This window comes from Elephantulus edwardii, unplaced genomic scaffold, assembly GCF_000299155.1.
Source record: "Elephantulus edwardii isolate Elephantulus edwardi_28Jun2011 unplaced genomic scaffold, EleEdw1.0 scaffold00037, whole genome shotgun sequence".
Classification (NCBI taxonomy): Eukaryota; Metazoa; Chordata; class Mammalia; order Macroscelidea; family Macroscelididae; genus Elephantulus; species Elephantulus edwardii.
The window spans coordinates 15,106,606-15,129,403 of record NW_006399787.1 but is presented as its reverse complement, the minus strand read 5'-3'; the positions used below and the strand labels follow the sequence as shown (position 1 = coordinate 15,129,403).

Below are 22,798 nucleotides of genomic sequence, written 5' to 3'. Positions count from 1 at the left end.
AATACCTATAAAATAATGGCTAACACTGATGAGGGTCTGTTTTTATATATTTATTCCATTTAACCTCCCAGCCCTATTAGGTTGATACTATGATTACTACATTTTAGAGATTAGGAATCTGTTTCACAAAGAGATTAAACAGTAATACCAAGTTCACATGGTTCAAAAGTTGTGGAACAAGAGAGTTCTAACACAGTCAAATGCAAAGATTGTCACGGTAGCCACTATACTACAACACACTATTCTTGAGCATTTAAATTTTGAACATCTTTTAGGACAACTGAAGATGTATTGTAGCTGAGATTTTTTTAAGAGAGGATTTTAAAACTCAGGTTCTAATGATTAACAAAACTGCTATGGAATTTCTTCCTTCTATCTAAATAAATGTGGGGCCTTTTGATCAAATGCAAAAGGAGTATAAACTAATCCAAAAAAAGGCATCATAAGAAATTGTTGTTGTTATTTGGTACCATCGAGTCACAACTGACCCATAGCTGACCTGCCATTAGATTTTTAGAGACAGTTAATCACAAGGAAGGAGATTGTCCATCTTTGTTTTGTGGAACAGCTGGTGGATTCAGACCACATGCCTTTGGATTTTAGCTTGTCTCCTACCACGAAGCCCCCAGAACTCCCTAGCAAAAGAGAGAGAGAATAAAAAAAATTGTAGTCTCCAAAATTCACTGGTAGGTTAGTGTGTGCACGTTCCATGTGGGCTATTTTGAGCCAGTGGGCTCATTGTGTATTTGTAATATTTATATACTCTTACTTTATTTCTTTTCTTTGCATGTTGCCTCCATATTGCATGCTGGAGGTGGGTGGTGGTAGTTTTAACATTTCATTTTTTTATTTTATTTTATTTTATTTTATTTTATTTTATTATTGTTGTGTGCGTGTACCGTCAAATCAGATCTGACTGGTACAGGAGGAGATTGTCCCTCCTTCCCCGGCAGAGCATCTGGTGGATTTGAACCGTTTGCCTCTGGGATTGTAGTTGCAGCTCCTTGCCACTAGGCCACCAGAGCTCCCCTTAACATTTCATTTTTAAAAACATCCTACAGCAGTAAAATTTTTCCAGTGTTGGGATGTCATTTTATGAACAAATTTTCCTTAATTATGCAAAAGTCCACTAGTTGAAGTTAATACAAAAATAAATGTCATGGTGTGTATATTCTAGTAGCTGATTGGCGGCATGACACAGTGTGAACTAGGCCAGCAGAGCTCCTTTAGGACGGGTTCGTCTTTTTGAGCTGGTGAGCTCATCTGATGAGCCAGTAGTTCCACGCAGCTTTCTAATGTCTGCTTTCTCTTTCCATTCATTTTCTTTTTCATAATGCACAGCTAATGTCTATTCCATGCATACATTTCACAAGTGCTTTGAGTATTTTTTCCCCCTAAAATGTAATTATGGTATGGCATGCCTTGCAGAAGGCGACTGGAGCATATACTTGATGATTTGGGGGAGTATTTTTTAGTGACTATTTTGGACTTCACTCTAACAAAAGAGAGATGAAAATATGATAATTAGGTCCAATTTCAGAGATTCCATCATTTCCATTACCAGTGGGAGCTCTGATAGCATAGTCCATGGAGAGTTGCATTGATAATCCATAAGCCATATCTCATTGGCAGTTCAAATCCACCAGCAGCTCTGAGAAAGAAAGATGAGCAGTCTCCTCCTGTGTGATTTAAAGCCTCCCCCCCCCCCCCAAATCCTGCTGGAAGGTCTAACTATGAGTCAGTTCCAATTTAAACTGCAGTCATTTGAGTTGCTTGCCTGAGACAGTAAAGACATTTATAAATTGATAATCATACTTAACATTTTAAACTCTACATTAGGACAGAATATCTTAATTAAAGAAGGGTTTAAAACTGTTTATACTTTTTACTTCTGTTAATATAAAAAGATACATCCCAATCGTAGAAATTTTGTTGATTTTTCTGCCACATTTTGTAATGACAGTTGTTAGGTTAATTTGAACTCATCCAACACTGTACACCAGAAAGAAACACTGTGTGGTGCTGCACCATTCTTACAGAAATATGTACAGTTTGAACATACTGTGAAAACTACTTTGTTAATCCATCCCATTGAGAGTCTTCTTGTGCATTGTCTATCCACTTTACCATGTATAATGCCCTTCTCCAGTAAGTGAAGACAAATTACCTGTGATGAACATTTCAGCTTTAGTGCCTAGTGGTAAAAAGCTACTTTCCAAGGAAATGACATGTGGTTCAAGCACCAGCTGCTCTAGGGGAGAACGATGGACAATCCCTTCCTGTGTGATTTACTGCCTCTGAAATCCACTGGAGGGTCAGCTATGCGTCATTTCCAACTTGTCTGCACACAAAAACAGCAGAAACATAGGAAAGATAAGAACACTACAGGGAATTTAACTTTAAAGATTTAATTTACAAAGCTGTCCACTCTGAAATTATAGCATTGCTATTCTTAAGGATATTAAAACATCCTTTCAGTAATGACATTAATACTGATTTTTTATTTGTTTCATTGTTTTTTCTTGGCAAGATTAAAATTTGGTGATGTAAATCTTACTAGATAATTAGACTCCTGAAGTTTGCAACATGCTTTTCTATTTGAATGGCTCTATAAGCAAAGGACACTACAGCAAGTCCTGTCTTTTTCTTCAAATCTCCATACAGAGCCCTCAATGCAGGGTTATTTTGATGGAAAACAGATGACAGACATTTGGCATTTTGTCTGGGGAGTAATTTTTAAGTAGGAACGCTCCTTAATACTTTAGAATCATTTGGTAACATTATTTTGGTGTTTTTACAAATACAGATTTTAAAAAGGAAATGTTTAAAAGAGTCATTGTAGAACATTTCATTTCCATCTATATGTCATCATTTTCTTTCATTTTTTTTCTTCAAGCTTTATGCATTCTTATATTTGTCTTTAAAGATATTTGTAACATAATACCACTAAGGGACTTTCAGGCATCCCCATAAATTTTATTTATATTATTTCTTTAATATACTACCTGCTCATTCTGAATGCTTTCATAATTATACTTGGAAAAAGTTAGCACCATTTCTTTGCAGCACTGTAGAGTTTGCCTTTGAAATCTTGGGGGATTTTACTTCCTCATTTCCCCACTTTCAAAGAGCTAAAATGAGCAGAACAAGAGGAGAAATGAGCAGAAATTATATCTTGAAGAAAATAATTTTATTTAAATGCTTTTTATTTTTCTTGATTTTAAGTGCTTTTGAAGTTTTTGAAAATGGTATATATGTTATGGCTTATCTGAGCTTTCACATTCTCTATCTTAATATCTTTCTGGGCAATTCATACTATATTCATGTGAATTTCATTCTATAGTAATGTGTATTTCCATTTCTATGAGCAAATGAAATAACTTGATGTTGTTGTAATACTTGTGAGAACACAAAGCACTATGTGACTTGGAAAATTTAGATCAATTCTAGATTTGTCTGTTTTGTTCCTCAGTTTCATTGACTGGATATGTGAAAATGTCTCTCATGATACATATATGTATCTAATTGTTATTATAGTGTAAAATATGTTCACAAGCAAGTAAAATGTTCCTAAAGATTATTCAAAAACAGCTGGAACAGTACGTCAACAGACTGCTTCCAGGAATCAGGCTGGATTCAGAAGAGGCCATGGAATGAGGGGTATCATTATTGATGTCAGATGAATCTTAGCTAAAAGCAGAGAATGAAACCAGAAAGGTATTTGCTTGTATTTTATTGACTGAGAAAAGGTGTTTGACTGTGTAGGTCATAATAAGTTAGGGATACTATTGAGAAGAATAGGAATTTCCGAATACTTAATTGTGCTAGTGAGAAACAATACACAGATAAGGAAGCTGTTGTTCGAACAGAATAAAGGAAACACTACATGGTTTAAAATAGGAGAAGTGTTTGTCAAAGTTGAATCTTTCCATATTCATCTGTGTGCTGAACAAATAATTCAAGAAACTGGACTCTATGAAGAAGAATTGACATCAAGATCAGAGAAAGACTCACCCACCTGTGCTATACAAGTGATATAACCTTACTTGCAGAAAGTGAAAAAGACCTGAAGCTCTAACTGAAGAAAATGAAAGATTACAGCCTTCAATATGAATTCTGTCGCATCATCCAGAAAACGAAAATACTCACCATTGAATCAATAGGCAGCAGCATTATGACAGACTCAGGAAAAGTTCAAGTCAGAAGACGTTTTGCAGTGGGAGAATGTTGTCAGAGACCTCTGCAGGTTCTTAAGAACTAGGATTTCGGTTTAAAGACTAATGTGCACCCGATCCAAGCTATGGTATTTTCATGTGCTTCCTTTGCATCTAAAAGGTGAACAGTAATTACAGAAGCTAGAAGAAAATTCAATGCCTTTGAATTGTTGTGTTGGAGAAGAGTACTGAATACCCCATGGATTGCAGAAAGAATGAACAAGTCTGTCTTGGAGGACGTGCAACCAGGGTGCTCCTTAGAAGCAAGGATGGTGAAACGACTTCTCCCATACTTTAGAAATACTGTTAAGCAAGGGCCATTCGCTGGAAATTAACCTCATGCTGGGGAAGGTGGAAAAAGAGAGGAAGACCCTCATTATGATGAAGTGACACAGTGACTAATGTGTACGCAAAACATGTGGGAGAGCATGAGATTAGCCCAGAATAGGGCAAGGTTTAGATTTATTGTTCATAGGATTACTGTAAATTGTAGTCCACTTGAGGGCATAAAGCAACAACATGTTCTCACCACTTTACCTGCATTTCTGATTTAATCTTCAGAGAAGTCCTGTGCTATAGAAAAGGCTCAGTCCTATGCCATGGATTCCAGTGCTAGGATCTGACAGCCTGTTCTCACTTACCCTAAGGGGCCAGTCACTCCGGGGCCGCTCTCTCAGGGATCGCTCACTCAGGGATCCCTTAGTACTCCTGAGCACTAGATAAAAATTTCAGTAATGGTGCCTTTTATTTGGAAAATTTGCAAGTTTTCAGACACTTAAACAACATCTTAAGTAATTTTGATCCTCAAGACTACATTGTGAAATAGTAGGAATTTCTTTGTTTAATGATATGGATAATTCTATTAGCTGTTCAAATTTGTCATTTCAGAACCCTTTTTTATTCATCAGTCATTTTAGAAACATCTTTATCCCATGTACCCTGTCCAAGGGACATGAAAGATTATCATACAGGTCCTTTTTTAAGAAATTGACATTTTTAAAATAGCATAAGACTGGGTACATAGCATAAATTCACAAATTTTTTTTCAGCATAGTCACTTTTATTAATTCTGTGCATATAGTTGTTGTTTGTTATTGTTGTGTACTGTCAAATTGAAACTGACACCCTATTGGGTTTTCATCCTTCTTCCATGGAGCAGCTGGTGGATTTGAACCATGTCGTTGGGATTGCAGTACAGTTTCTTACCACTAGGCTATGAGAGTTCTCCTATATCTTATTATCTTACTTCATTTTCATAATGGTCCTATATGAAATCTATTATAATAATGTATTGCACAAACTTTTATAATTTCAGTTATTTAAAATACATTACTTGTTACGTGTCACTCTTTGCAGCTGTTAAGTACTGTAGAGAATTAATAGGTTAGTATCTTTTTACTCATGGAGATAAAGTAATTTGCTGTATTAAACAGCAAGGTTACAAAAGACAGATCTAGAGATGATAGATAGATAGATAGATAGATAGATAGATAGATAGATAGATAGATAGTTAGATAGATGATGTTGTTAAATGCCTTCAAGTCATAGACTACTCATAGTGACCCTATGAACGAAAGACCTGAACACTTCTTTAACTTTAATCATTTCTCCCAAGTTTATAGATTTTCCAGAAGCAAGCTATTTCGGAAGTAGATGCCACTCCTGCTTCCAAGCTTATTTTAATCGAGGCGCTCCACCAATATATGTAGATACCTATAAAGAGAAATGCAAACAAAAATCATTGACAGAATAAACTAATTGGGCCAAGTCTTTATCATTTAGGTAGATATAAATGAGATAGGCCTTGGAGGGGAAGAAGGTTTCATTGGGCCAGAGAATAAACAGTAAGATCATCTAGACTCAGATTACGACTGTACAAAACCACAGTGTGTGTGAGAGAGACCACAGGCAGTTCAGCTTAGCATGAATGTGAGATACCTGTAAAAAATTATGAAATAGATAATTTTTATTGGGCAAAGACTATACCAGTCACTGTGTAGGTCAATTTATAGAAATTAGTTAATCCTCAGAGTTCTTTGATACAGCTACTGTTACTGTGTTACAGTCCAAAACAGTGAGGAACAAAAAGGCTGAAAGATACCCTATCTCTGTCTCCACATCATTATCAACCCCTCGTGTAAACAAGTCTTGAATCTGGACACTCGGGCTCTAGGGCTCATACCCTAACCAAAACAGTGTCTACTCAGTCCTTTCCCTACTCTGTGAACTGGTAAGAATTCCAAAGATGCCTCTGAGTCATATAGCAAAAGTTTCAATGCTTATTATTACATGTAAAATGTTAAACTAAAAATGAAAATAGTGTCTGGTTGATAAATATTTAAACTAGAATAGCACTTTGCTATAGAAATAATTGTTAGTCTTGTTTTCACTAGGAAATAGGAAATAGTTTTGTATATACATGATTTTCTCTAATGAATATCTTCAATATTTTTCTGTAATGCTTATTAAAAAATAAAACAAAATGGAAATATTAGGGTCTCAATTGTAAAAAAATAAACCAACCTACAAACCTGTTCAAGTGATGTCATTAAATAATCTTCATCTACCTAAGTCTTTAATATATGTCTTAAGAATGTGTGTAAGAAAAACAGTAATACTTAACTTGATAATGAATAGCATTGGCCTTCTGAGGGCTTGAATGAAATTCTCTGCTGACTTAGCACCTTGATTGTCATAATGCTTGTCATTATTTTATTGTGAGGACAAATGAGTTTGAACAGCCACTTTTCTTTGATTCAGGCAGCTAGCTTTGAAAAATGACCCATAGGGGCAAAAAATCTTTCCAGGACCGATTTTCTATGAATGATGCATTGGCAGAACATTAGCCATCCCTGGAATTTTAATCTTCCCTTAAATTATGAGATACCAGATTGGTTCCAGACAGCTTATGGACTTGAAAGTGCATTATCTGGAAGGACGTATGCATGATCGTCATTAGGCCAGAGGAAGGTGGCTCTGGCTTTGTCTTGTCTGAATCCAAGTGGTAATTACTCTCTACCAGCCCATCCATGTTCTTTTCCCCAGCTGGGCATGAAGAACTCCTCACAGATGGATTTGGAGAGATTTGGGGCTGGGTGACTGGTAGCATACTCTTCGATGTTGGGATCTGTGATTATCATGCCCAGTAGCATTAGCATTTGGGAGACATTTGTCTCTGGTAAGACTTCACTTTGCACTGATTGAACACAGCAAGAGTAACAAAACACATGTGGTGAGGAGTCCTCAGTTCACAGAACAGAAAAGCAAAATAACTGACTGCAGATATTTTAGTCTTCCTGATTTTTCAAATTTAGAATTACCTTTTCATTTCAGCTTTAAATTGGAAGGTTAAACTGATTACTTTCCTATAGAATTTAAATAGGTAATATTTTCACATGCTTTAAAAGATAAAACACTATGACATTGTGTTTAATGAGGGATTTTATTCCCAGTCTGCGCCCATCTACCCTCTTATCTCATCCCCTCATAGTTATCACTTATATTATTTTCTTTTATTTTACTGTTTATACCCTCAAAGTCCATATATTTTTTTTCTTATTTTCCCGTTTTTATATAGTATAATGCATGTTATGAGCACTTAATTTTCCCACTCACTGGTATATTTTAAACAGCTTTCAATGTCAGTAAATGGAAGCCTTTCTCATTGTATTCTTTGCTACATAAAATCAAATTGTATTATACTATAGCTATCTTGTAAGTTTATTTGTTGATGAACATTTGTGTTGATACTAGTCTTTTCCTATAAAAAATAATATTGCAATTAAGAATGTTTTTTTAAATAGTTGAATTTATACTAATATTAAATCAGGTGCATTTAATACCAACTTAATGCTCAAGATGAAAAGCCTTTTATTTTTATAAGAAATTTTGTACATTGGATAAGATTATACTATATGTGTATAGAAAATATTTGCTTTACATTATATCAGAGATAAAAATAGAATATGTGCGTGAAAATGATTGTGTGTGTGTGGGTGTGTGAATTTCTTTCATTATAACATACTGGGCATTTTTTTTTTTAACTTTTTAAAAAATTAATTTAAATGAAAGTTTACAGAGACTTAGGGTTTCCAGTAATTCATTATTTCACTTTTCTCCCTGCCTACCCCCTGACCCCCATTCATTCTTCTCCTGGAAAAGAAAAACTTTCATTGTTATACAGTCCCTATCCCCAAGTCTGCTCACTATGTAGCCTTCACTCTGGACTTCTGTAATGACAAAATAGCTATTCTTATATCCCTTTTAAACAGTTCTCTCTCTCGTCTATTTCAATTAATATACGTCATTCCTCCCCTCCTTTTTGGTCTTCCTTCAACCCTGATGTCCGTCCCATTTTACAGCAGTGTCCCTATGCAATATTTGTCCTTTTGTGACTGAAATATTTCATTCAGCATAATATCTTCCAGGGTCACCCACTTTGCCTAATATTTCATGAGTTCCTCGTTTTTCAGTGCTGCAAAGTTTTCCATTGTGTCAATATACCAGAGCTTCTCTAACTATTCTTTTGTTGATGGTCACTTGGGTTGTTTCCAGCTCTTTGCTATTGCAAACAAAGCCGCAATAAACATGGATGTGACCTAGTGGTAAGGAATTGCACTCTCAACCCAAAGGCATGCAGTTTGAGCCTGCCAGCAGCTTGCTCCACAGGAGAAAGATGTGTGATCAATTCTTATGCTTTACTACCTCTGATAATCTGCTGGAGGTCAGCTGTAAATCAGTCCTGACTCGATGGTACACAACAACGAAGGCTGAGTAACTTGTTGTAGACCAGCTTTCCCTCTGAGAGTAAAAAACGCGGACACAATATTATTTTAAATGTTTGAGCTTTTGTTCCAGGAAACATGGGATAGAGATACTTCAATTTTCTCCTTTAAATATGACTACCACACCTGGACATTATCTGTAAAACAAAAATAAAGCTAATCTGGAAGATGGAAAGAAGGATGCAGATTGGCTAGGAAGCTTGTGTAAAGAACAATACTGTGGCTTCAAATTCCTAGGTTTTCTTTTTGCTTTGTAAATCTCAGAGTTAAAGAAGCTAGCAGTCTAGATATGCTAATAGAGAAAAATGCCAACAAAAGTCAGCTGTGTTGAACTAAAGGACAACCTGAGAAAGAAGAAAAAATTTAATAGTAATTTGTTACACTATATATACATAACTTGTTCACAAACATTCATAAAAGTACAGCTTTTCTTCTTTCCCAGCCTTGACTGCAAAAGCCAGCTGAAAACCTACAACTTTTATCCTAATGGGATGTTAGGGAGATGCCTTTTCTACTCCTGGCCAGAGTTACATCACAGGAGGTCAACTGGAAAGTCAAGTCTTTGAGCTGCATCAAAATATATACTCTTTTTTCCTCATGGGTCAGTGAAAGGCACATGGGCAACAGAAATGAAGCAAGCAAACCTCCTCACAGCCAGGGTTGTATCCATGGTGACTTAGTAGGGAACCAGAAGTGTTACCCTTGCCCAGTAGAAAAGCAGAGATCAAGAGACAGCCTGCCTTAAAATTCTGCATTATTGCAGAGAATAGTCCACCTTTCACTACCAGAGGGAGAGGAGAGAAATCTGAACAAATAGGGAGTTTAAGTAAGATACAGAGTCTCATAGCATAATATCCAACATATCCAGATTTAAGTTGAAAATCAAGAGCCATGTCAGCAACTAGGAAAATCTCAAATGAGAAAAGACAATCACCAGTGCATGGTAACCCTTAGAAGACACAGACCAAGGAATTCTCTGGCATTAGTGTTAAAGCAGGCATTGTAAAAATACTTTCATAAATATTTCCAGACTTGGTTGTAATGAATGGGGGGGATGGTCTCAGCAAAGAAGTAGAAGATCTAAATAAACCAATGTAAATATTATAGCTGAGAAAATATCTAGCCACAACCAAAATAAAAAATGCAATAGATGAGATCAGCAGCAGTTTTGAAGGGTTAGAGGTAAAAAGTGTTGTGCTTGAAAATGTTAGTAGAAATCATCCAATTTGAACAACAGGGGCAGGAAACAAAAGAGTGAGGCCTCAGGAACATGTGGATCTGTAGCAGCTGACAACACAGTGCCATCAGAGCCCTGGAAGGAAAGGAAAAAGGGGCCAGACTTGAAGTTCTCAAAGAATTAATGGCTGAAAACAGCCTGCATTTGCGAGAAGAGACAAACCCCTAGATCCAGTAGGCTTCACAGCTTCAAAACCCTCCTCCTCTTCCTCCAGATCGCACTAATAAACAGAGTCAAATTTCAACAGAAGACAAAATTCCTAAAAGAAGTGAAAAAGAGTGTTGCAGCCCACATGCATAGAGTTAGAGCAGTTTGATTGCTATCAGATTGCTCATTGAAAACCAGAGGCAAGGAAGAGGTAGCATAGAGGTTTTTCAAGTGATAGAAAAAAAGAACTGTCAACTCAGTATTCTATATTCAGGGAGAAGACCCATTAGAAATGAAGGGGACAGCAGGACAGCTTTAGATGAAGGAAAACGAAGGAGATTTTTTTCCCTGTTGTTTGCTTGGCTTTTATTTCTTTTCTCTGCCTTATGCACTTGCTAAGCACTTCATTGCCTCTTTTAGTGGTTCAAACAGTTACCAGCTATCCAAAAAGTTCATGGTTCAGACCCACCAGAAGTACATCAGGAAATAGTTCTGGCATTATGTTTCTAGAGAAACATCACAGCCTTGAAAGAGGTGTGTGTGCACATTGCTGTGGATGCTGAACAGGTTTGAGTGGAGCGTCTAGAAAAAGAAGGACCATGAAGGAAAAACCCGGTGGTCTACTGCCCAAAACCAACCTATGAAGACCACATAGTCACACACGCAGGCAGAGCCTGTTGTGCACAGGGTCCTCAGGAGCCTGGAGCCAACTTACTTGCCTTCTGTTTGTTTTCCTAGTCTTGTTTTTGTGTGTTGAGGTTGAGGAAGTTACACATTTTTCAGTTCAGGATAGTTATTTTATTATTTTTAGATGCAATAGTAATTGATTTTTCCAAATTATATAGGTATGATTAAACATGCTTGTGGGCATGCTGCTTTACTGGAGTCCGTGTTGATTTTTAGGTGAACATGGAATTCTATTATTTCAGCCCTATAAATTCACCAAGGCCTACCAGCACCTGCATATTGATTTCCATTCAACAACCTCCTTTTCCTGTGTTTATACTCTGAAATCAATGAAACCAAGATGTGGGGAAGTGTATGCAAGTGCTTGCCTTTACATAATTAGGTCTTTTCTTGGATGATAGGGCAAGTTGTTTTTTCCTTGGCTTTTGTACCGGCGTTGATGAAGTACAGTGGACGGCTGGCCACATGTGAGCTGATTGGTGTGGACGTAGAGCTTTGTCTTCTTTAGGACAACATGCCTGAGAATCACATCTCTACCATGTGTCAGTGGTAATCACAAGTAACAGAATTTGAAAACAGCCTAACCAAGGAAGCCTTTTCAGATTTGTAAGGACATAAGAAGTGAGCTATATTCATGATCTGTGCCGCCGTGCGGCTTCTCTGACTGTGGCTTTATGGAAGATGTAAAATTACTTCAGAAGTCTTTGAGAGTTCGGTTCTTTACATTTGTTTTTCTTGGTACAGAACCTAACTTTACATCCATCTTTCCAGAAACTGAGGTATGTGTAAGAAAGAATACCATCTCTTTTTGTTTGTTTCAATACTAAAATACATTTATGAGAAGAAGACTAATTTCATGTTTTATTGTACCCAGACGTAAGAGTCAGCATTTTGGTGGATGTGAAGTACATTTGGCTTTGTTGAAATTCAGGACTTGCATCTCAACATAAACTTCTGTCCTGTTGACTTCTGTTGTTATTGAACATATTTGGGGAGCAAAATATTTGCCATTTCACAAATCTCTGCTTGTATAATGCATTAATTCTGTGATGTTCTTCAAGCATCAACCTTAACTGTTAGCAGATTTTTCCATTATCCTTAACAGGAGCTGGGTCTTCCCTCATCACTGTTTATATCACAAAAAAGCATCGACTTATGTCAACATTATCAAATGATCCAGAGAATATTGAAAACTGTGGATGGGCCCATTATTCTCAGGTGGCTTTTGGTATCATCTGTTAACTGTCTAGGAAACTCTGATGGCCTCATGGAAAGGAGCTGCACTGCAGTCCTGAAGGTGTGCAGTTCAACCAGTTGTTCTATGGGAGAAGGATGGGCAGTCTCCTCCCATGTGAGGACTACCTCTGAAAACTTTATGGGTTGGTTATGACTATACAGTATTAACTGTCTAGAGAGCTATTGTGGCTTTTATGGAGTCAAACTGCCCATTCAAAGACAAGTGATGCGAATCCACTGGCCCTGGGAGAAAGATGGACCATTTGCTCCTGTGTTATTTTCACCCTTTGAAAATGCATTAGAGTCAGTTCTGAGTCAGTGTAAATTCATATACATGTAGACATACATGAGTAAATGTGTGTGTAGCTCAAAAGAAAAAAGAATTGGAAAAAAAGGACAATCCTGAACCTCCAAGTCATAGCTTTTCTTCCATTTAGATTTGCTCCTCCTCTTAACATGTTCCTTAGCATATTTGCATATTTTCTCCTTAAAAGTTTCTCATGAGAACACAGCTGCTCGTGAAGAGTTCTAGCAGCCTAATTTCAGAGAATGCCACCTACAGTGATTCTATTGGAAATTCATAGACATAGCTGGTCATACCATCACCTTTGAGCAGGCAACATTTGGCACAGTTTCAACCCTGGGGAAATTTGACATTGTAACAAATTTTCTAATCCTCTTAAATTAGGAGCATTCCTTTCAGAACTAACAAAACCAGTTTGTACTCCTATCTGCAGGTGGAGTTCACTAGGGTATTAGAAACCAGTGAATAGAAAGCAGCATTGTCTCCTTGTCCAGGAACTTTGCTTCTTCAATGGGTTTCCTGAAGTTTTGTTACTTATCTGCTGTCTGCAATGTTCTTTTTAAAATAAATGAATCCCTTTGAATGTTGCACAGTGAAATCTTAAGCCTTTATCTAAGAAGTTTTTAAAAGCTAGCCACAAATCCAATTTCAGCATGATACTTTCCGGTTGAACAGGGTGACTTTTGTTTTACATCGTTGTGTGTGAAGACTAGCCTGGGAAGCACAGGGCCAGACAACACATGACTCAAAGCCCCTTCTTTTCTTCAGATTACTTTATCTTTTTTGATGGCTTTTCCTGCAGGGAGAGAGTATGATAACTGATTGTCAGTCCTGGGATCTGACTGTATTAAGAACTTCTTTTCTAATTGACATAGACTCTCCTGCTATTTCTTTATTTATTGAGATCTAATACAGTATCCTGCTCTGTTCCTAAAGCTGAGATGAAATCTCTACCTGTGAGAGTTCCTATAAAAGTCCCTTTCAGGCCATCAGAAGGCCAGCTGGGAAAGGGGATAAATGTCATCCATATAACATAGTTTAACTTTCATTTTCCTCCTCCTTCCCTCAAATGTGTTATCCAAAAATAAACCAAGTCTCAAATGTGTTTTTTGAGATTGTCAAAATTGTAAGGTTGCATACTACTTAAAAAATATTCCAGTTATCAATGTGCCCAGTTATTCACACATTCCAGAATTAGAAATTTACTTCCTCTTGTGAGTATAGGTAGAAAAAAACAGTAACTATCCAGTCAGCTCTGGCTGTAGTGGCCCTAAATATGTCAAAGTAGAATTATGCTTTAAGATGTTTTGGAATTATATCACCAGGCCTTGTTTCTGGGTAAACTTGAACCTCTTGCTTTTAGGTTACTGTCAAGTGTTTTAACCATTTAAGACAGAGTTGATTCTAAACAATGACAGGGAAATTCTCAAGTTGCTCACATGTCTACATGTCTTATAAAGGCTATCAAGCTTTCCTGTCACTTAAACAGGATATTTTCGGTTGGAAGGCTAAAAGATGTCATCACTGAAGCAACAAGAGAATGGGTGTATTTCAGAATTCAGAGGTTTTCAGATTCTAGAAAATTAGTGTAATGTTACTGTTATTAGGTACTGAGCAGTAGACCCTGCCTCATGGTGACCTTCTGTACAGCAGAACAGAAAACTGCTCAGTCCTGCGCATCTTCACAATCACTGATTTGATAAGCCTTCTTGTTGTTGTTGTTGAAGCCTTTGTCTCACTCCCTCCTGTGAAGAGTCTTCTCTCTTTTTTTTTTTTTTTTTTTGCTGACCCCTCTACCTTTCTCAGTAGAAAATGACCCTTTCTGACAACATGTCCAATATGAAACGAAATTTTCCCATCCTTTCCTGGAAGGAGCACTCTGCTAGTGTGCACTTCGTCTAAGACAGATTTGTTTGTTCTTAATTCCCTAAGGTCTTCTTTATCCCTTATCCAACTTTTCAATGTGTATGAAGCAATTGACCATTTATCCAAAGTTTATACATTATCAATCTACAAGTATAAGTATATATGAAGCAATTGACGTTTTAGTCAGGTACGCCTTAGTCTCTAAAGCACCATCCTTGCTCTGTAGCACTTTAAAGGCATCCTTGGCAGCAGATTAGCTCAGTGCCGCATGCCTGTTAATTTCTTGACTGCTGTTTCCATGAATGTTGATCATGGATCATAGTACAATTATATCCTTGACAACTTCTGTCTTCTTTTTATTTTTCATTGTATTATTTGTTGGGACAGTTGTGAGGAATTTGGTTTCCTTTATGTTAAGGTGTAACCCCTACCAATGTAACACATGTACTATATAGTAATATTCTAGGAGGGATTTGGGACAACTGCCTGCAATCAAACATTAATTTTTTGCAGCAAAAATACGAATATTCACATAATGAAATGTAATTAAGTATTTCCACCCTTGTATCATGTTTTGCTACCACAAATGTGTACTTAATTTTTTATTTCAACTTTATAACTTGAAAGTTGCAAACGAGGGCTTTTCTTAGTTATCTAGAGCTTCTGTAACAGAAATACCACAAGTAAAGGGCTTTAACAAATTTATAGTCTCATAGTTTAGGAGGCTAGAAGTCCAAATCTAGGGCACCAGCTGTAGGGAAAGACATTCTTTGTCAGCCCTGGGAGAAGAACCTTGTCTCCTTTCAACCTCTATGGATACAACATTCCATAGAAATCTTTGTGTGTTTTAGTGTCAATATTCCCTTGGGGTCTAGGAAGCTCAGGGGCCATGGGTCCAAAAGAAATACTCAGATTTTGTCTCTTCTTTCTTGGTAATAGTCAAATCTGTTAATCTTCTTGCTTATTTAATCTGTTTTGCTTGGCAGTGAAGCAAGCTACTTCTGACTGTACTACTAGACTCCTTGTTTGATTGCTCTTGATTCTCAAAAAAACTGACTCAAGATACACCTTAATCCTATAGAATGTATCCTGACTCGCTAACATAACTACCCCTCTACCTGAATTAGTAATAAAAACTGCCACTGAGTAGAATATGACACATGATGATCCTTCATGAAGTTATCAAGGCTGAATCTAGTCAGGAGAACACCTGTCTTTTTTCAGTGAAGCACCTGTTGGCTTCCAACTGCTAGACCTTTTGATTAGCATCCAAACAGTACACTTAGCTGCTTAAGTTAATATTTTTAACACACAAGATCCCAAAATGAAGAATAATTATATAATACTAGGAATCATCACCTGGCCAAGTTGACACATAGTTTTGGGGGAACACAAATAAGCCAGGTTGGAGAGTGTTGTACAAATAGAAGTAGCAAGACAGGTCTGATTGAGTACTGGTGTTATTTAATGGTGTTGAATTACGGGACTAACAGTACATAATCTTGTCTTTATCCCTACCAGCCTAGTTACCTTCTTTTCTATTATTTTTTTTTCCTTTTAATGTGTGTATGTGTATAAAATGTTAGTATTTGCCTTATGGTCTGTTGTGAGAATTAAAGGTATGATAATGTGTCTTAAAACAGCTAGCTTTTGACATAGAATTGTTGTTACATGTCATTGAGTTGGAACCAACTCATTCATACCTGACCCTCCAGCTTGTTTTCAGAGGCTATAAGTTAAGCAGGAAAAGATTGCCAGTTTTCTGTGTTGGCGTAGTTTGTGGATTTGAACTGACTGCCTTTGGGTTGGCAGTTTGACTCCTTAACACCTGGCCAGCTGTTAACTATTAAAATTCAACTTTCTTCCTTCCTCTTTTTCTTTTAATAGATGAAAATGCACTTATACAGTAGTTCCATTGCCACTGTGGAAAAGGGACATTTGTGGTATTGATTACTCTGATTTTCACTGAATAGTGTAAAGTCTGAATTTTTTTTACACCCATTTTTTAAAAATTAATGAAAGCTTGCAGAGACTTAGGGTTTCTAGTTATTCATTGTTGCACATTTCTCCCTGCCCACCCCCTCCCAATTCTCTCTTCTCCTTGAACAGAAAGAAAACTCTTTCATTGTTATGCAGTCCCTCCACCCTGCCAAGTCCCCTCCACTATCAGCCTTCACTCTGGACTTCTGTAATGACATGAATACCCATTCATATATCCCTTTTAAGCACTTCTCTCCCTCATCTGTATTTTTATCTTAACATAATTTTATGAAAACATGTTAAAAGAATAGTATGTTAAAATTTGTTTGCAGAATGTTAAAGCTTTTCAATGATGAATAAATATCTTCCTTAGAAGTTCTTTCTCTTAGATCTAATTAGTTCCCTTGAATGCTTCTTTTTAACTGTGTATGGAGAAGGAATATATACAGCTAGATGATTTGCCTTTATATAGCCCTATTTAAAGTATCTCTCTAAGCTCTCAGCTAAAGAGAAATGCCATTTGAAGAATTTTTGTAAGTGTATTATTGATGATGCTGTTTCTCTAACAAAGAGACCATCAAGATTCATAAATTTATATATTAGAAAATTAACATTGAGAAACCTTTTTAAAAACTTTATGCAAAGACATTATTGGATTTTTAGTATGAAACAATGTGTAGTAGTTTTTTTTTAACCTAGATAGGTTAAAACCTGTAATATTGTTAAATACTTTAAAACTTTAAATTCATAAATGCTCTCATTTTTTAAAAACTATAAATCCTTTTAAAAGAATTGCCTTTTTTTGTGTGAAGCTGCTTTATATAACTTCATTTTGTACTTTAGGATCCATTAATAGAAAGGATTTAAAGTATCAGCATCCATTCCAGCACAGATGCAACTTTAATTAACTCTTTGTGTGACAGCATATATATGTATGTATACAGATACCTTAAAAAGGTTTGTGTTGCATTTTCTTTTAATTTATCAAGAGCATTGTCTCTTTTGGTTAAGAGACAGAGAATTAAAACAAAATTTTAAAAGAAGAAATAAGCCATTATTTTCTGGGCTTGTACTATACAACGTTTAGTAGTGTTTAAGTGGTACAGAGTGAATGTGCCTATATTTAATGTACCTGTGTTGCCTGTTTCACAGCTGAATTATCAGCAGAAAGTAGGCATCATGTACTGTAAAGCTGGACAGAGCACTGAAGAAGAGATGTACAACAATGAATCGGCCAGCCCAGCCTTTGAGGAATTCCTTCAGCTGTTGGGAGAACGCATTCGGCTCAAAGGATTTGAGAAATACCGTGCACAACTTGACACCAAAAGTAAGAAATACGTAGATCCTCCAACTAAGTCCATATTCCTCCTGCTATGTTGATATGCATCTGCTGAATCACCCATAAAACAGTGTTGTTGTTTATCACAGAAAATTGTTGCTGATGAAAGAGAGCAAGCTTGAGAGCGAGCATGTGGCATGAGAAGAATTTAAGATCATAATCGGAGATGTTGCAGAAAAAAGACTTGGAGGGGGAAGTTATTTTTAAAAAGTGTAACTGGAGTAAAGCTGTGAAGGCAAATTATGGATCATTATTATTGTTGTGTGCTGTCAAGTCAGAGCCAGTTCAGAGCTTCAGCAGGTTTTCAGAGGCTATAAATTGCATGGTGATTGCCCATCTTTCTTCTGAAGAACCCCTGGTAGAGTCAAGCTACCTGTCCTTGGGTTGGCAGCACGACTCCATCCTTACTAGGCCACTGTTGTTATTGTTGTTTTGTACCGTAGAATCGGAACCGACCCGTAGTTGACCCTCCAGTGGGTTTTCAGAGGCAGTTAATCATACGGGAGGAGATTGCCCATCCTTCTCCCATGGAGCATTTAGTAGATTTGAACCGCATGCCTGCAGGATTGCAGTAGTTTCTTTGCACTAGGCCACCAGAGCTCCTTTCTAACTCCAGTAGAGCTCCCTAAATCATGTGTGCTGTTGTGTGCCATCAAGTCAGAACTGACCCATAGCTGACCCTCCAGCGGATTTTCATAAGCAGTTAATCATATGGAAGGAGATTGTTGTTCTTCTTCCGTGGAGCAGCTTGTAGAGTTAATCTGCATGCTTGAGGATTGCAGTGTAGCTTCTTACTGCTAGGCCACCAGAGCTCACTATACGTATGCATGTTTTTTAATATCGGTGAATCAGAACCTACCTGTAGAGCTGACTCTCTGGTGGGTTTTCAGAAGCAGTTAATTGAACAGGAGGAGATTGCCCATACTTCTAATATATAATTTATAAAGGAATCTAAATTTCAGACACATAATTAAATGTTGGGGTGATTAAAAATATTTCTACAACTTGTAATCTCCCTGGCCATAAGTTCTAGAATTTTTTACTTTTGCTAATTCATTCCATAACACTCAAGTTTTGCATGCTTTTCTTACTTATGCATTTGTTCTTCTTGTTGCTATTTTATATCTAGAATTTTCATGTTGTTCTATCTTTGCCTAAAGTCTACCTTACCTTAATCTAAAAAAACCAACCTAGGCTTTTGTAGCTCTGGTTCTAATTTGACCCATAAAAAGTACTGGTTTAAAGCACAATAATGAAACGATCTATTTGTTCATGTTGCAAGAACAAAGGGTTTTGATCTCCATTCAACAGTTAATTAATGAAATATTTAAGACTCACGTATCTTGAGTATATCTAATCTTGAAATTTATTATGTTGACTTCTTTTGTATGTCATTGTGGAGACAACTTAAAATCTACCTTAGACACCTGTGACCTGCTTTCTTGATTGTTTTCGGGTTTTGTTGTTGTTTTGTCTTTTTTGTTTGGTTTTTGAGAAGGTCTTTGGATTAGCACATCTGTTTCACAGTCGGTATAGTAATTTCTCTGATTTTCTGTATAGGAAATTAAATAAGGAGTTGAGTCATGAAAACAGAAAAGCATTCATAAACTCCCTTGCAGGGAAGAATTTCCTGTTGCTATGGTTTTTTGCTGTTGCCAACTTGGAAACGATATGCAAGAGAGACTATTACAACCCATAAATAGCCTTGCATTTTAAATATTATTTTAACATTCTAGATTCTGCAGGCAGCTGCATCAAATGTTAAGTCTCTGTATGCCCTTAAACTCTCTTTCTCTCAGATATTCTGATGGTCCTCCTGTACAATTAACTCATGCTGTCCAGTTTGTTGTTAAATGTATCTTCATCACCACAGGACTTTTAGAAGGGTCTGCAAAGAGAATGTAACAACCACCTTGATTCTATAAATGAATGGCCAGATTGGAAGTTGATAAGATTGTGCATTGCTTGTGCATTTCTACCCTCATAGCCCCTTTTTGATAATTAAGCACAATGTGAGAAATGTCTATCAAGGTCATAATTAACCAAAACAGCACAAAGTTCGGTGCTGGAATAAGCCATGTAAGCACTTCTGTGCATATTTGAAGCTTTGGTGGTACAGTCCATGGATGGCTTCACTGTAACCCAAAGACTGCAATTTCCTTGGTAGATTGAAAGCAGAAGCCACTCCTTGGGAGAAAGATAGACCGTCTCCTCCCATAAAGTTTATAGGCTTGGAAGAGCCAGTAGAATGCCAGCTTGTTTTTGGTTCTGACTGGACAGCATTGAATGACTGACTGCACACTTTCCCCAGCAACAGTAAAGCCTAATAATAAAGATAGACGAGGTTAACCTGGATTAGCAGACTGCCTCAGATGGTACAGCTGCAGATATATACAGTACGTTCAGCCAGGAACTTTTCACTGAGCCTCTTCCCTTTACAGTTCTAGGAAGGCTTCAGGCATATCAGAAGAAGTCATGATTTCTTCTCAGTCTTTTTCAGAGTGTCAGTTTTCTTAAGAGAATGAAGAGTAGGAAAATGTTTCTACTGTACAGGCAGGAGGAAAGCAGTTTGCAAAAGTGTCTCTTAAGTAATTGAGAGGGGACCATGTGAGGATGATAGTGGGTCAGACAAGGTTTCATTCTGTTGTGCCTGGGCTGCTGAGTCTACACTGGCACCTACCAGCGATGACATGGGCCATGCCGTCTAAGTGGATATTAGACAATGACTGGCATAGAAATAGAGCACATCCTCTCCAAACCCCCAGCAGGGTCTTCCTCGCCGTGGTATTATACCCAGAGATGATATTTTGCTCTGGGTACTATGAGATAATCTCATCCCATTTCATCTCACTTTATTTGTGTTAAGAAACACTTTATATATAATCTTTAGAAGAAGAAAATGCTCTCCAGAACAAGTGTTCCCAAAGGATCATTTCCTCTAAATGTGACATTATACATGTCACTTAAATCTGTGGTTCTGTAGTTTTCATCAACTAAATTACAATTTGCTAGTCCTTATTTTTCCTGGTTTCTAACCCCCTTTCATTCAAGTCTTTAATTATACTACTATGTCTCAGATTAATGTTGCTCTGTGTTTTTATTTTTAACCGTTTTTCTCTCTGTACTTCAGTTTGGATAATTTCTACTAATAACATTCTCAAATTCACGGAGAGGACCACCTGTCTCTCTCCCACATCCTTCTTCCACAGTGTCTTAATCTGCTGTTAAGCCAATTCCATGAAACTTCCACTTTAGGTATGAAGATTTTAAGAAGCAGAAACTGCATTTGGTTCTCTCTTGCATATATTCACAGACATCTTCCATGATCGCATTATGTTCATATTGTCCGTTAAGTCCTTAAACATATTTAATAATCACGTTTTAGTTTGGTATTTTGTTTCATTTACTAATTCTATAATTTCTATCATTTGGGTCTTCTGTTAATGGATCTTCTTTGTAAGGATTACATTTTACTGCTTCTTCCTATGTTTTATTTTTCTATTGGATACAATCATTATTGAGTGGCTGGTTTTGTTGTTTTCTTTAAAGAATGTTGAATTCGGTTTTGTTAGGCATTTGACGAAGGAAGGTACAGAACAGCTTGATCTTTAGTGCTTCATCTTTAAATTTTTTTAATATATACTCAGAATAAATTCCACATTCTTAGGAACACTGCATGTTTAAAATCAAGAAAAAAGTGCATCAGGGATGTAACCTTTTCCCATACATTTATATGTCCTGAGCAAATCATCTGAGAATCTGAACTCTGTGAAGAAAGTGGCATCAGGATTGGAGGAAGACTCATCAACAACCTGCATTATGCAGTTGACACACCCATGCTTGCTGAAAGTGAGAAAGACTTGAAATGCCTGCTGCAGAAGATCAAAGACTACAACCTTCAATATGGATTACATCTCAACTGAGCCAAAAGGCAACATCATAATAGATGGAGAAAAAGATTGACATTGCCAGTGATTCCTCTTACTGGTATCTACAATCAATGATCTTGTGACCAGCAGTCAAGAAATAATAAAGCATATTGTTTTGGTCAAGTTCACTATTGGGGACCTCTCCAAAATACTGAAGAGCAGTGATAATCTGTCTGAAGACTAAGGGGTGCCTGATCCAGGCCATGGTCTTTTCAGTCCCTTGCTGTGCATGTAGGAGCCGGACAGTGAGTAAGGATGACAGAAGAAGAAATGATACCTTTGAATTGTGATGTTGGAGAAGAGTACAGGATATACCATGGACTACCAAGAGAACAGACAGATATGTCTTGGAGAAAGTGCTGCCAGAGTGCTTGTCGGAGGCAAAAATGGTGAAACTTTGTCTCACGTACTTTAGTCATATTGTCAGGAGGGGTTACTCCTTGGAGAAAGACATCATGCTTGGAAAGGTGGTGGATCAGCAAAAGAGAGGAAGGCCCGCAACCAGGTGGATTGACACACAGTGCCTCCAGCAGTGGGTTCACGTGTCTCAGAGATGATAAGATGACATAGGATAGGCAGGGTTCAGATCTGTTGTTCGTAGGGTCACTATGAGTCATACTGAATGGCAAATTAATAGCAGCAGCAATAACAATACAAAGATAGGATTTTTTTTCTTGTCTGCTCGCCCACAAGATCGCTATATTTTAATTGGTCAGTTTTATGTATCTTCTAACCCTGAGTGAGCCATGACATTGTTCAGTTTACAATTCCCTGATAATTCTTTGGTTTTACTGTTTTTCTTAAGTCGTCTTTTGGAATCACTCTGTTCACAGTGGGTTAATAGGCAGCCCAAGACTCAGTGGAGTCCGGTGTTTCTTGATCTCTTTCGCTCCAGTTTTTTCTTCTTTGATACTCTCTCTGTCCGGCAAATCGCTGCTCCTACCTGCCTAAGCCCCTCTCTGGAGAGACCACTCTACTGTAGTTGGCTTCTCCTTTCTTGTTCCATTGTCCCAAAAGTACATCCAGATAAAAAGAATAGATGGTTATATGGCTTGTTGTTGTTGTTGTTATGTGC

General features: G+C 37.1%; 1 protein-coding gene across 2 annotated transcripts in view; it reads left to right on the top strand.

Annotated features, from left to right (window-relative positions):
• Nucleotides 1-22,798, top strand: part of SIPA1L1 (signal-induced proliferation-associated 1 like 1) — a 206,981-nt gene that overhangs the window by 52,893 nt on the left and 131,290 nt on the right. For both annotated transcript variants that reach the window (XM_006884722.1, XM_006884723.1), the window contains exon 4: nucleotides 17,608-17,782. In XM_006884722.1, the coding sequence (XP_006884784.1) occupies nucleotides 17,608-17,782 (175 nt within the window). The remainder of the gene's footprint in view (nucleotides 1-17,607; nucleotides 17,783-22,798) is intronic.